A 15,180-nucleotide genomic window follows, 5' to 3' on the forward strand; every position below is an offset into this window, starting at 1 on the left:
AATATCTGCATTCTGTCACTCAACTACTCTAGCAAATACCACACAAAATGTATACCTAAATAGATCTGTCATACATTTTGTAAGTTATGCAATAATCAAATACCCCAGATTCATCTCTCTCAAACTTCAATGAGCTCAGATGCGAAGAAATATACTTCAACAAATTGAGCCTGTGCATAGGATTGGAGCCTATATTCATCAAAATGGCACTACTGGGTGAGATTTTCAAAGGCACTTTCATAGTTACAGGGTTAGCCGTAACTTTTTCCCTTGTTGGGTCTCCATTGAGCACACGCTTTCAAATGACAGGTCCTGCACCTCCACTCCTCTCAGGGTGGAATCCCACGGTTCTCCCACCCTAGGCTACAGCACCTGTTCACCATACATGATTCCTCAGCAGGCCCAAATGCATTTAGCAGTGTAAGAGACCTCCCTTTTTGAGCTGTGACCAGTACAATGCAGGGACTCAGAATAGTTTCTTTCAAAGTATTACTTATCCATAGGAACATAGCATTCTGAGAAAAGGGCTAAAACTACAAAGTCTATACACACACTTTGTCTTACCTAAAGCCTAGGTAGGTCTAACTTATCCCACACACTCCAATCTCTAGGTCAATCTGTTCCCCCAGTAGTCCAATCCTCTCTCTAAGCTCAGTTCTTTTAACAAATCCTTACACCTAGAATAATAATAGGGAAGTGTGAGGAGATTCTAATCTGGAACAAAAATATCAGGCAAGTGGGTCTGAACATAGAAATGGAAAAAAGACAATAAGAGGTTTTATGGAGCACTTTTCATTTCTAGATCTTAAAGTGCTCTATAAAGATGGATAAATATAATTATCCTCTTTGTACAGATAATAAATGTATCATTTAAGTAAAAGAAATTCAAAAGTGATCAGAACTACAAACAATCCATTTCATGTGAATGCTAGCAGCCAGCAGGGCAAAAGTCTTAAAACACTGAAAGATGAATAACTGATCTTAACCCATTCACCTCCAGATGCTAAAATCTTCTAAACTGTCCTCATCTTCACATCCTTCATAGGTAGGAGAAGGAGTGTCCTCATATACACACACTTAAGGATGTATGATTTACACATTTGTATTTGTTAAGTACAGCAAGAGAGGCTTTCTAAATACTTACTCCTGTCAGTGTGTTTCCATGGAATGGCTCTGCCTCTATTATCTGAATGATGGGTTCATGAATTTCACGGATTGCTTTGGGTAATTTTTCATCTCTGTCTCCAGAATCATCACAAATGCTGGATCTGTCCAAAGCAAAAAGATAATAAAGACAGTGTTAATTTAATTTCTTAGGATTTATGGCACCAAACTCATACTTTTGGAGATTTATTGAATTTAAAAACATGCATTACAAACCATTAATTGAATTGCCACATAAGACTGCCAGCTCAGTCATCCCACATTCAGTTCATTAACCCATCAAGCTACCCTGTCCCCAAGTGCCTGTGAGAAAACCCTGGTTTAGCAGTGTGTCTGGAAAGTTAATAAATCAAGGCTATGGTGAACCAAGGGAGAAAGTTAATGTTGTGGATGGTAGGGAGATAAAAGTATCTTAGGCCTCAAATTGAAAAGTTTTGTCCTTTTAATTATTATTATAATAGGCATTTTTCTTACACCCATCCTTCTAGCATCCTATGTCAAAATATTTTGAAGATTATACTACGAAACATTAAAAATAAACAGGCGGGGCTTTTTTGGGGATATACACATTTCCTCAGCATTTTCATTCAAAACACAACAGCACTAAGTGTTAGTGCATTCATTAATTTTTGTTCACTTTTATAAGACATGCCCATCTAAGGGCATGTAGAAAATTAAAACCACATTGTTTAAAGAGTAAAGCTGAAAATTAACAATTTTGCTCCAGGTCATTTGAAGTAGTCAAATAAACTGTATCAGAACCAGAAAGAGACACTGATAAATCCACTTTCATTGGCCAATAATAATAATTAACCAACTGTAAAATGGTGAAAAATAAAGCAGCAGTTTTAAGTGTTTCAGTTTTAATAATCTAAGACAGAGGGTCTCAACCTGGGGTTCATGAAAAGGTAGCAGAGGGTCATAATCCCTCAGCAATATCCATACTACTTACTAGGATGATGGGCCTGACTAGATTCTAGCATGGGGAAGATTGAGAATCCCCAATCTAAAGTGGCATTAGTAATACAATATGGGATTTTTTAAAAATATGACACACAATTCCTAGATTCCTTTACCTGAACAGAACCAGGAAAAGCTATGGAAACACGAGCTTCCTCTTACTTCTCCACACTAAGGGGGTCTCAGTTCTGCTCAACCTACAATAGAGCGAAGGCAATCGAGTCTTTATGCCTAGTCAGTACTTCAGCCCCTTTGCTAAGGCTGCTAAAATGCGTACAGATTAGTGCCAGTAATGGAGGCAATTTTGAAGGAGGATTTTAAGACAGAGTTGTGGAAACAGTTTTCTATTTCCATAAAAGATAAGTATCCGTAGTATCTTCTTACCTAGATTGTCCATTGTCTTCAGAGGAGGAGTAAAAGCTCTCCATCTCCTCACTGTTCAGGCCCAGCTCAGAGCCATAGCTCTGTTGTACCAGTTGCCAGAACTCCTGTTTGGTCAGTCTCTGAAAAGAGAAAGCACATTGTTGGTCAAAAGCTGCAGTGAAGAGCTACTTCTTCTACCTGTTCACAAACAGATTATTTGACCCCAGACATATCTGGATCCTTCCCTGTTATTTTTAAGAAAGCTTCTTGCCTAACAAACAGCACCCATTTTAGACCCCACTGCACTTGGTAGCCCTCTTTAGAAATATAAAGGAGACTCTCAGCTTCCATTTTTAAATAGCTAATCTTCTAGCCAAAACAGGCTTGATAACATCACCCAATATAAACTGATCACTAGAGCTGAAAATTCATGACTGGTTTTTCCTTAATTTCACAGGTTACTCCCATTCCACCCCTCCACCCCAACCCCCAAACAGCTGCCCAGAGCTGCCCTTTGGGGCTCATGAAAACTATAAAGTCACAGTCCCTTGACTTGAGCCTCATCATTCAGGCTGCCACTGTTGACAATGGGGTATCACAAATTCCCTCCCAGCCAAATTGCCTGCAGCTCAGCTGGCTTCTTCGCTGAATAACAAGACAGTTCAGCAGCTCGAGAGGTAGAATGGTCTAGTTCAGTGGCTCTCAAACTTTTGTACTGGTGACCCCTTTCACATAGCAAGCCTCTGAGTGCGACCCCCCCCTTATAAATTCAAAACACTCTTTTATATATTTAACACCATTATAAATGCTGGAGGCAAAGCGGGATTTGGGGTGGAGGCTGACAGCTCACGACCCCCCATGTAATAACCTCGCGACCCCCTGAGGAGTCCCGACCCCCAGTTTGAGAACCCTGGTCTAGTCAGTGACTAAGCACAAGGGACTGCTACATTCAAATCCCTGCTCTAAACAGACTACCTCGGTGGCCTTTATCAAGTCACTTCTCTCCATGCCTCAATTTCCCCATCTGCAAAATGAGGATGATCACACTTACCAACCTCACAGGGGAGATGTAAGGAGTAAGCAGTCAATGCCTATGATGCACTAGAATTCACCATAGTACACAAACCATAAAGCTTATTTGGACAACTATCCCTTTTAAATTCATATTTTACACACAAGGTTGTGTTAGTTCTATGAGACCGCCTACGTTGAACTGGGCATTCTAGAGAACATAAAGCAGGCAAGCTGCCTTTCACTAATTTGCTTACATTCTAGGAACTACTATTATTTGTTGTTTGGATTCAAGTAATGCCTACAGGTCCCAATCAGGATCTAAGCCTTCTTGTATGAGGCACAGTGGAAACACAGCATAGGAGACAATCCCTTCAAAGAGTTTATAGTCTAATCTAATAGAAATCGCCAACAACAAAAATCAGATAAGTGTCACTTTATGAAAGGTTAGCACAGGTTAGGGTAGCAGATCCAACAGATCAGCACTCTATCACTGTACTAAATAATAATACTGCTATTTGTTTCTAGTAATAGCTTTGAGGATGCACAGCGAAAAGCTTGTTTGAAGGAGTGATTTGAAAGTCCCCAAATCCTTAAACTGCTTCTGGGCATAGAGGTGTGATCACTGAACACAAAAGGTGGCAGAAAAATGGTTTCATAAGTCTGTCCATAAATACCAAGGCTCTCTCTAGCCACTCCCTTACTCCCACTCATCCCTGCACCTTCCCAACATGTTGCCCTCATATGTCTGAAATGCTTCCTTATCCCAGTGCAATAAAACACATCCCTCCTCTTTCAAATAGCTCCTCAAAGCCCACTTACTGTGCATCCTCAGTCTCTATAGTTTATAAATATTTATTTCTGGTAGCATCCACAATGCACTGGGTACTGAGTCCCATCATCTGGTGCTGGTAATCGGTCACAGACAAAGTAGTACTTGTGCAAACTATTGATAACAAATCACAGTGTATTTAATCACAAGCTCTTCAGGGCAGGAACTGTCCCTTTAATATGTTCGTACAGCACCTAGCACCATAGGGCTCTGAGCCTGATATGAGTCTCTAGGTGACACTGCAATACAAATAAATACTAGAATACAAACACAGATCAAGACAGGCACCTTGGGTAAATTTGTCAAAAGTGCTTAAATGACATTCAGAATTACCATGATCTTAATTCAATGTAGCTTTATTCACTTCCAAAGTGAACTCAATGAAGGTCACTAATTCTGAATAAAAGTGTCCGAACAGGGTTGAATTAATCCACTTTAATTCACACCTCCAGTTAACTCAGATTAATTTTCCTCAGTGTGCCTGTTTAGTCAAACTCCTCATCACATTTGTCAAAAGGGATTTAGGAGCTGAAGTCTCATTGTCTGATTTAGGTTTCTAAGTGCCTAAGTCACTTTTAAACATTGTACCCTGTCTGCCCCATGCTCAGTAAAGACCCCATATACCGTTAGCACTCAGCTACAAATAAATCATATGCATACAACGTTTTGAAAAGTAATATACACAGTTTAAAATGCAACTAATGTATTAATGGCCACACTTCAGTGTTTCTTCACTTGTCATGAATGTTTTCTTGGACATTCTTAGAACAGAAGAACCATCTGCTTCCCTCTCAAGATCTAAAGGATAGGACACTAGACTAGAACTTAGGAGATCTGGGTTCTTTTCACAGCTGTGCCAGTGACTCCCTTATGACTTTGGGTAAGTCGTGTAAAAGATATGTGCCTCAGTTTCCGCATGAAGCTTACACACTTCTGTAAAACACTGAGTTTTACAGATGGACAGAACTACACCTCTACCCCGATATAACGCTGTCCTCGGGAGTCAAAAAATCTTACCGCATTATAGGTGAAACCGCGTTATATTGAACTTGCTTTGATCCACCAGAGCGTGTAGCCCCGCCCCCCAGTAGCGCTGCTTTACCGCATTATATCTGAATTCGTGTTATATCGGGGTAGAGGTGTACCTAAATAGTAAGTTACTATTATCTGGTAAAAAGCAACAGAGAGTCCTGTGGCACCTTTAAGACTAACAGATGTATTGGAGCATAAGCTTTCGTGGGTGAATACCCACTTCGTCAGACGCGGGTATCTGGTACTGACAGCTGCCAGAGACAAGATACTGGACTAGACAGACCACTGATATGAGACAGTATGGTTATTCTTATGAATACACAAGGCTATTACTCTCGGGAAGGGTGAGGGGAATCTTAGAAATGTGCTCAGATACCTCCTTTATAGAAGTCCAGTGCTAGGTTTTTCATTTCATTGTTAAGAAATTGAGCCAGATTTCCCCATCCACCAATAAAATTCACACTTTGACCTGTGCTCTCAGGTATTCTCAAGAAGGGTAAGAAAAAGAGAAAGGATCCAGACACTTAACTCCATATCCATAAAATAAATAACCAGTCTCAAAGTCCATTTTCCTTGCTGAAAAGAACTCGAAAAAAGTGGGAAAGAAGGCATAAGTAGTTTATGGATGTGAAAGAAGAGTGTCATTAATGGTCTCTAAAGAAGCTGGAAACTGTGTATCAGCCATGATCCATATAGATCAATGGAATCAAACATTATGGATGAAGTAATAACGTAAGAACAATTTACAATTTACAAGAAAAATCATTATCGGTGAAAATCAAAATATCGGTGCATTAAATACATTTTAAAAAAAAGACACCATTGTTCTGCTTACTCTAATTGCAGGGTTTTGCAATAGTGACAGCAATTTAAAGATACAAAAAAGGTAACACATAAGCCCGAATATGTAGCAATCCATATATATATATATATATATATATATATATATATATATATATATATATATACCCATATACACACACACACACGATTTTTCTTATTACTATTATATCTTAAGACTTCCACAAATGCAGAATGTATTTGGAAGTTATATTTTAAAATGTTCAGCTTCAACAACTATTGATTTATTAAGGCTACTAGCAGATTTCTGATTATGAAAGCACGGTTTTTAATCACATTTGCTCTGTGTCCCTTTCAACAGAAAGTGGGGAGAACCTTACATTTTCAATTCTCAAACTCCTCACCTACTTAGCCAACTTCATATTGATGCTCAGGAAACAGGATCGCACCAAAAGACAGCAACCTGTGCTTCTGGGGTTGTAGAACTCTCCTGCATTCAGAAGTACGTAATTTCACCCCAAAGGGCTGAGTTTTCTGTGAAGCAGATGAACTCAATGGGCTGCATGGCTAACAAGCAAGTCCAAAAACTCAGAAGAACAATTCCCAGCCCATGCTAGTTTGGCTCTAATCAAGACCCAATGGGCCTTGAGCTGTCAACATGAAGACGACTCCACTACACAATGGCAAAACTCGTGGGGTAAGCAGGCTGCTTACATTGTTGTTTATTAAGACGTATCTTTGCCTTGTCGAAGATGGACTGTGCTGTTCTTTCAAACCTGTTTCTCCGTAACTTCCTGCTTGGCAGTATCAGACCTGTTCACAAGGGGGTTGGTTTGCCTGCAGAACTGGAAGTTGTGCTAGATTCCGGACCAGTTCCTAGGCCGCTCCCACTAAGGAAGCGTAGGTAAGCAGGGTTTGTTAAAGACACAGTCTGGTTTTCCTTTCCTCTCCCAGACATATTAAACTGCACTTAAAGTTCCTTTATAGCAAGAGACAGCTGGAGACAGACTTATTTAAACACATTTTGAGTTTTACAATGCCCATTCATTCAAGCAGTATTTTAAATATCTAAAGACATTAAAGAATGCCTTGAATCTAACACACTGCTTCTCAAGGGAGTGGCTTCAGAAGCTGCAGCTTTTGTCACTAATAGCTCCATTCAAAGCAGGTTAAGCCACTGTTTACTGCAAGGAGAGAACCTTCTTTTTTGATGACATTCCTGCATTGCTAGCACAGCTCTCTTATCAGGCCTCTTCATTTAACCTTTTCACTGCTGTCAGTACACGCATGTGCCACAGCATGAGTTTTAAAAGGAAAAGCAGGACATACTATGCCCAACCACACTGAAAGAGAAAGTGTTCTTGCTACCTTTATCTGTTCAGTGCTGAATTATGTCACTTGTCTATTACAGTTTAACAGCAGGCAAGTTTTTGTGCTTTACATAGTAACAATACCACCTTGCATTTTATATATAGATGTTGATCCTATACAGGATTTTTCTTCCACAGATTTCAAAGCTGGGATGAAACCAGGCAGTTCTGCTGCTAATAAAATCTTGACATCATACCACATCATCATTTATTTTATGACATAATTTACTAGAAGACCAACTTGCAAAGGTGCTAGAGAGTTTAAAAGACGAATCATACTATTTTTCATATCCCTCTACCTCACAAATCAGATTGCCTTAGTACGAGTCCAACTGTACATGGTGGGGGAGAAGAAAATATCTAATGCATTTTAAAAAGTCTCCATAAAATAGTTTTCGTATTCATAACATTGCAGTATTAAAGGACTGATATTGCAAAATCTACTAAATCTAGAAACAAAAGTCTTACACCACTGGAAAGAAGAGATTCTCAACTCTTCTGTTTATAGCTCTGGTAATTGATAATGAATGTTAAACTGGTCACTGGTCCAATATCAAATCCTGCCTGTCCTAGGATTCAGGATAGTGCAGTTTTGGGAGGGAGAAAATTATTTTTGGAGCAGGCAGTTTTGTGGTTCTTTTAGGACCTGTTTGAAGCAGCTCAGAAACATTAGATGTTATCTTAAGTATAGCTGAACTAGTGGGCAAAGTACAGGTGGAAGGGTCAAGAGAACACAAATGCATGCAATTTACTCATGACTCTCATATTAACACATTACATGTTTAAGAATGGCTCAAACAATATAGTTCTTCCTTCGGGAACAGGAGGTCACATGTTACAATCCAACACTAGCATGCGGTTCTTGATACTGTCCTACAATACTTCAGAATGAGCATGGAATGCATTTTTCACAATTATAGGAGTTTGGATGAGAAACTAAACAGACGTTCTTTCTGTGACTCTCTGCAGACTTTCAAGATAAAAGTTAATAGATTCTGGCCAGTTGTGCAGGGGAGTAGGGAGGGAGAAGCACAACAAATTCCCCTCCCTCCCATACTCCCTTGTGCCCCTGCACAAGGATGGCTAGAATTAGCCTGGGAGAATGCAGTCCCTGCTCCCAATTAGCTCTCTACAACAGCACTAGCTGCTCAAAAGGGAGTGGGGAAAAGACTCCCCCACATACCCCCATCAGCATTGAGGAGTTGGTTGGCTGCAAGGGTGGCAGAGCTATTGCTCTGGTATGTATGCCTTGGAAACATCAAGAGGAATTCTAGCTACTTGATCCCACACCCCTAAAGCTCTCTTCTGCCTCCTGCAATGTAATTGCACTCAGAAGCAATTCTGTACCCAGCAAAGGGGGAAGGATAGCTCAGTGGTTTGAGCATTGGCCTACTACACCCAGAATTGCAAGTTCAATCCTTGAGGGGGCCATTTAGGGAACTGGGGTAAAAACCTGTCTGGGGATTGGTCCTGCTTTGAGCAGGGGGTTGGACTAGATGACCTCCTGAGTTCCCTTCCAACCCTGTGATTCTATGAAAGCTCAAAATAGCTAATTGACTAAACTAAAATTCAGAGTGAAAAATAAATCCAAAACTGCTAAGGAAGAGAACTTGCAGGAGTTAAAACTGAAACCTGATTACGAGTTATACTTGTTCTGTTAGAAATCAGAAGCACTTTTGTTATGTTTGGTCAGGGTTTTAATGACATGCCTGATTAGATTTTGCTTTGCTGATTCTCCCTCAACAAAATGCAAATGGACATTTATGACACCAAGGGACTATAGGACGTGAAGCTACTAATATATATTTCAGTATCTGTGAAATTTATTATATTACGGATAGGTCAATAGTGATTCTACATTAAGACAGCATACACTTTTAAAATATTGACTAACTTGATGAGGAAATTTTCAAAATGCTCCCTTTTTGACTAATGACAGAGATAATTTTTTAAAATATTGCCACAATAGCTCTCTAATGCCATAGGCTTCCCCCTCATTCAGCTTCCCTTGCCACCATGACAATGTGAAAATCATTTTTCTCCCTCCCAAGGCATTCACAAGGGGAGACAAGCAGGCTCCCCAGTAATTGACTGGGGCACAGAGCTCCTCCGGCCCCGGGGTGGGAGCTGACAGCTCCTTCAGCCCCAGGACAGGGCCCAGAATGCGCCCCTCCAAAAACAGTGAAATTTAAATTCCTGCACATGCCCCTGTCTCCTTTTATTATTAGTAACATCAATTTTTATCCAGGATGAGCTGGATTAAGATACAGTATCCATACCCATTCCTGTAGTAGTAACATCTACAAGAAAATGTGTCCAGTACAAGAAAAATACGAGGTTGGAGTGATTGTGCACTTGAATAGGAGACAGTGAGGAATTGGGTGGATACATTGTAGTTGTCTATACTGGATGCTGGAATTGAAAAAGAGTTTGACATGGAGTTATGAGTGTGACAGTATATTCGGTTTGTAAGGGATGTGGATTTGTGGCTGATCTGGAAGTTAAATGTTACCTTAAATGGTGTTTTCCTTGAATTTTAGTGTTTGTATTTCTTTTAAACACGTTTGAGCCACCTTAACTCTAAGTTAGCTAAGATTACGTGCAGGATATGTATATAAACAGTGCAGCAGATTTAAGTCTCTGGGGGACATTCTCCTTCAATGTTATATTTGTGTACCTTGGTGCTTAGCTGCCTCTGTTTTGAAATATTAAAACGAGAACTGTGAGTTATAGGAAAGAGATCCAAAGAAGCATGTTATTTGCATTGACTCTTTGCAACAAACATGTCATTGCATTTTCAGGAAGAATCATCCGATTAAGAGTACACAAGTTGCCATATGAATCAAGCTACCTAGCAGAAGTTGCCAAAACACACCTGTATGTAGTTCAGCCTTCACCTTTGTTGTGTCTTTTCAGCTCAAGGGTTATATTGAGCTGGTTGGCAGAGGGTTCAACCTAGTTTACTTTTCTTGAGATGATGCCAATTTGTTTTCCAGAATCTAAGCCTATTCATAAAAAAAAAAAAAGTCTCTCTTATGGTCACAAAGATGACCTTAAAAATGTGAACCAAATATAAATCAATCCAGTAATATCTGCCTGAGTTTACAGATAGCCTGAAACAATAGCTCCAAAAGAGGTGTGAGCTGCTCTGCCATCTCAACGGAGTTATTAACTTTGCAGATAATGACAACATTTTAAATGTAAATGCAAGAAAAAAGAAGAATCATCATATTATGAAGATCTTCTTTGACTGGAGTCTCATTCTGGAATCTGAAGTGAGTGGAGCCTGGGAGAGTACCAATACTTTCTTCCACCCCACCCCAACTTCGACTATTGATTGGAATACTTGAAGAACCAAACCTCTGTTTCTGAAATCATTTAGCCTCCAGTGCAGGTCTTGTGCTCACTAGAGAAAGTGATCCTTAGCCTTTTTTTTTTTTAAATAGTATTGATCAGCTACATTACTCCCCCCTCCCCTAAAAAACAAAAAACCTTACCTTGTCCAGCAGTGCATTCTGCCATAAGCGGAAGATACTGAGGTAGCTTCTATCTCTAGCACTGAAGGATGTGAAGAAAAACTGTATGGAAGATAAGATGATAGCTTGCTTTATCGAATTCCCTCAAAATCATGGCCCCAGGGAAATGGATTAATACCTACAACTAGGCAGTCAATGTGATATGCAGCTATTGAGGACACTTACTGAAGCCTGTACAAAGGGCTAGATTCCCACTGTCTATACCAGGGGTCGGCAACGTTCGGCACGCGGCTCGCCAGGATAAGCACCCTGGCAGGCCAGGCCAGTTTTATTACCTGCTGACGCGGCAGGTTCGGGCAATCGCGGCCCCCACTGGCCGTGGTTCACCGTCCCGGGCCAATGGGGGCAGCGAGAAGCGGCATGGGCCACGGCTTCTCCCTGCCCCCATTGGCCCGGGACGGCGAACCACAGCCAGTTGGGGCCACGATCGGCCGAACCTGCCACGTCAGCAGGTAAATAAAACTGGTGCTTACCCTGGAGAGCCGCGTGCCGAACGTTGCCGACCCCTGGTCTATACATTATATAAAACATTTTTGTTGTTTTTTTGTGGCATCTACTTGCAAGCACTTACTCCAGTATAAAAAATGTCCTCTATATCATTTATCTGCTCCCTTAACCTCTTTCTCCCACTTGCACCTTCATGTGTCTTCATGTATCCCTCTACGCTTGCAACAGTCTCCACTTACCAGTATCCTCACCCTCCTCCTTCACACCCACTGTTCGCATGATTTTTTCTTGCTAATCTTCTCACCAAGGCCTGGCACATCATCCTTTACCTCAGGGGTTCTCAAACTGGGGCTTGTGACCCCTCAGAGGGGTCATGAGGTTATTACATGGTGGTCGCAAGCTGTCAGCGTCTACCTCCAAGCCTCGCTTCGCCTCCAGCATGTATAATAGTGTTTAATATAAACAACTGTGTTTTTAATGTAGAAGGCGGTGTTGCACTCAGAGGCTTGCTGTGTGAAATTGGTCACCAATACAAAAGTTTGAGAATCTCTGCTTTACCTAATCTGCTCTTTTGTGTTTTGCCTTGTCATTCACTGTTACTCATTCCATTTTTTAAAGTTTGTAACCTGTTCAGCACAGGGATAGAATCATGTCCTTTGCAGCAGGTAAAAACTAGTAAGACTCATGGGACCCATTATGGAACTGCAAGGGTCTCCCTTCGGTGTCAGCTATATTGAATAAGCAGCCAACTGGACCCTTCCTCAAAAACATCAACAGGCTCATACTAGGCACCTGTCACCCTGTTTTTGGCCTAACAGTTTTGTTTTTCTGGGAGGGAAGGTTACTGAAAAGGCAGGCTAACCTATTGCAACTTGCTCTTTGGAATCCCTTTGAAATTCACCCAGAAGCTACAGCTAGTGCAGAATACAGCACCCAGGAGGCAGGGAGAAGCTCCTAATTATACCAAAACCCATTACAAAACAGCCCTATTAGCATTTAGCAACTGTCTTCCAAGAATGTGTTTTATTTATAGAGGTTGCAAAACATCAAATTCCAATGCAAACCCACTCTGAAAAGGAAATCCCTAAAAATGGCATCATGGGGCCCTGTGTTTATTGTGTTCACTGATTCCACAGCAACTGTGCTCCAATAACAAGTAAAAAGATATTACTAGTTTTTAGCTCTGACTCACTGGCCTAGGCATTATCACTAGTAATACAGATTTTGCAACTGAAACTTAGCTGACAATTCTGTTGATGTTACAGAATAGACTTTGACATCCTCTCCCACAGCTGTGCTGACACTGCAGTGCTAACCCAAGTAAAGAGTAGTAAACACTTGTTGTAGTCACCAAAGTTATCAGATCTGATTGTGACACACACAGGGAGCAGATGTGTGGAGTAAGATTTTCTTTTTTTTTAAAGAAACAGTCACTTCTCTGATCATAACTGCAGTTTAAATATACAATTGGGACAGTTGCCTTAGCCAACAGGAATCAACAAATGCTCCTCCCCAGGAATTATTATGAAAAAAGGAAATACTAGCTTTTCACCTTCTCCCCTTTGGTTACGATTTGGATGGCATTTGGGATGAGCCGCGCAGTCTTCTCCTTTGTCATGAAGGTTATATCCTTCAAGGCAATAGAAATCTGAACAGAAATAGATACAAAAACACACATAGAAAAGTTATAAATCCCAGAAATCCACAGGGCACAAGACACGCAAGAGGAACTCAACATCAAACTAACCCAAGCTACTTGAATAAAGCATAGTAGATGTAGGGTGCAGGACACTAGGACCAGCCTTAAGCACAAGCATACCAAAGCCTTGTAATTCACAGCCCTGCCTAGCCCAGCTGAGCGCACCAGGACCAAATAGTGGACAACTCACTGCACCCTTACCACTCCCACAGCAAGACTAGAAGATTCATGATACAAACCCTATCCTGACAGCAAGCTGAGCCCCACAAATCTGAATACCAATCCTGGCTCCTACACTGGAGAAGACATTTGTACTCCCCCTTTTTCTGCTGTAATGTCTCATTTCTGCTAGCAGCCTGACAGATGTGCATGCAGGTACATTTGCCAAGTGGTGTGCAGCCCAGGGCATGGGTCACTTGCAGGTTTAAACTAGTGTAAATGGTGGAGTCTCTGTATCTTGATGTCTTTCAACAATGATTTGAGGACTTCAGTAACTCAGCAGAGGTTAGGGGGTCTATTACAGGAGTGGGTGAGGTTCCATGGCCTGCAATGTGCAGGAAGTCAGACTAGATGATCACGATGATCCCTTCTGGCCTTAAAGTCTACGAGTCTATAAACACTGCTGTGGGGTCTCCTGAGTTGACGTATGGGGTGCAGGCATGTGCTCTGCACATTAGTACAGGTGACACTTGAACTGCAACCATCTAGAATGTTAATAAGCAGCTCCCCAAGGTGATCCAAAAAAGAGCTTCCGTCTGGTCAGTCAGTAAGAGTTATAGCATGCTTGTTTCAGCTGGAAGCCATCTTTGCATAGCTTATACACACAAGGCCGAAGATCCAAATAGAAAAATTCCATCATGGTCTTTTGGCATTTCCTTTTAAACACTTCACCTCACATCCATCTCCGGTGTAACTCCAGCATTGAGCTCAATGGAGTAACCCCGCGAATGAATTTGACTTCTTGGTATAGACAATCTAGATCATTATGTTGAATAAAACATTTCAACAGTTTTTCTATATTTTATGTATAAACAGGCTATTTATCACTTCTCCTGCATTCTTCAAAAAGCACTGGTACTGTCTAATCCAAAAGATCTCAAACTTTTTCACAGTGTGGACTACATTTTAATTCAGAAATTGTTAACGCCTCCATCCCCTTCCACTGGCAATTGGGCAGACCACCCTTCCCTTCCCTATTCTCAACTGCATAACATCCCTGTGGCAACTAGAGCAATTGCTCTCATGAAAAAGTAATATAATTTTAGCTGCTTTTTAATGCACTTTAGGAGCTGAAAATAAGAAGGAGCCAGCACCATGTGGACATCCAGCTTTCTTCAGACCACTGGAAAGACACTGACCATAATTTCAGAACCTTTAGCTAAGATATTTTACAGAAAACATTTCTCCGACAGGGAATCTGTATTCTGCAGCAGTTCTGATGTAGGTCCAAGCTAGTCTTATTTCTAAAACTGTTAATTTGCGTCAGTGGAATCCACATGGACAGTTAATCCGTGGTGGGCTAGTGCAGGGTACATTCACATCCCCACTTACCGTGAATTAACGGTTTGTGTAGGCAAGCCCACATCAGCAGCTAAACCAAATTGCAAGTATGCAACACAGGGAATGCCAAAACAAACCAGATGAGAACAGATATAAGGGCATGGAGATCCATCTGAGTACACATAATATAATACACCCATTCTTTCATAAAAGGCAAAGTGTCTTCATGAAGAATCTTTTTTTTTTTTTGGCAGAGGATTAAAAAAGTCAAAGAGTGAAAGGGCACCTCAAGCATATGTAGGGGGAAAACCTGCAAAAAATGATATCAGATCAAGTTATCCAATATAGGGATAGAGACAATTTTGAACAGACTGATCTTAGTGTTCCATTGACTTCCAGGCTGCTCTTTGATTTTACTGTACTATAGAGATTTGTAACTCCAGTCACGGCGGCCAGCTGCCTTTT

The 15,180-nt window shown here is 40.9% G+C and overlaps 1 protein-coding gene across 8 annotated transcripts in view; it reads right to left on the reverse strand.

Moving 5' to 3' along the window:
• The window catches only part of GRAMD1C (GRAM domain containing 1C), a 77,598-nt gene that overhangs the window by 23,026 nt on the left and 39,392 nt on the right, over nucleotides 1-15,180 (reverse strand). For 3 of the 8 annotated variants that reach the window (XM_054043867.1, XM_054043876.1, XM_054043886.1), the window contains 4 exons: nucleotides 13,069-13,164; nucleotides 11,031-11,111; nucleotides 2,509-2,627; nucleotides 1,145-1,268 (listed from right to left, as the gene is read on the reverse strand). In XM_054043867.1, the coding sequence (XP_053899842.1) occupies nucleotides 1,145-1,268; nucleotides 2,509-2,627; nucleotides 11,031-11,111; nucleotides 13,069-13,164 (420 nt within the window). Of the gene's footprint in view, nucleotides 1-1,144; nucleotides 1,269-2,508; nucleotides 2,628-6,543; nucleotides 6,974-10,408; nucleotides 10,430-11,030; nucleotides 11,112-13,068; nucleotides 13,165-15,180 lie in introns of those variants that run through there. The other 5 variants (XM_054043933.1, XM_054043914.1, XM_054043896.1 and 2 more) reach the window with 5 other exon arrangements.

This window comes from Malaclemys terrapin, chromosome 1, assembly GCF_027887155.1.
Source record: "Malaclemys terrapin pileata isolate rMalTer1 chromosome 1, rMalTer1.hap1, whole genome shotgun sequence".
In the NCBI taxonomy this organism is placed as follows: domain Eukaryota; kingdom Metazoa; phylum Chordata; order Testudines; family Emydidae; genus Malaclemys; species Malaclemys terrapin.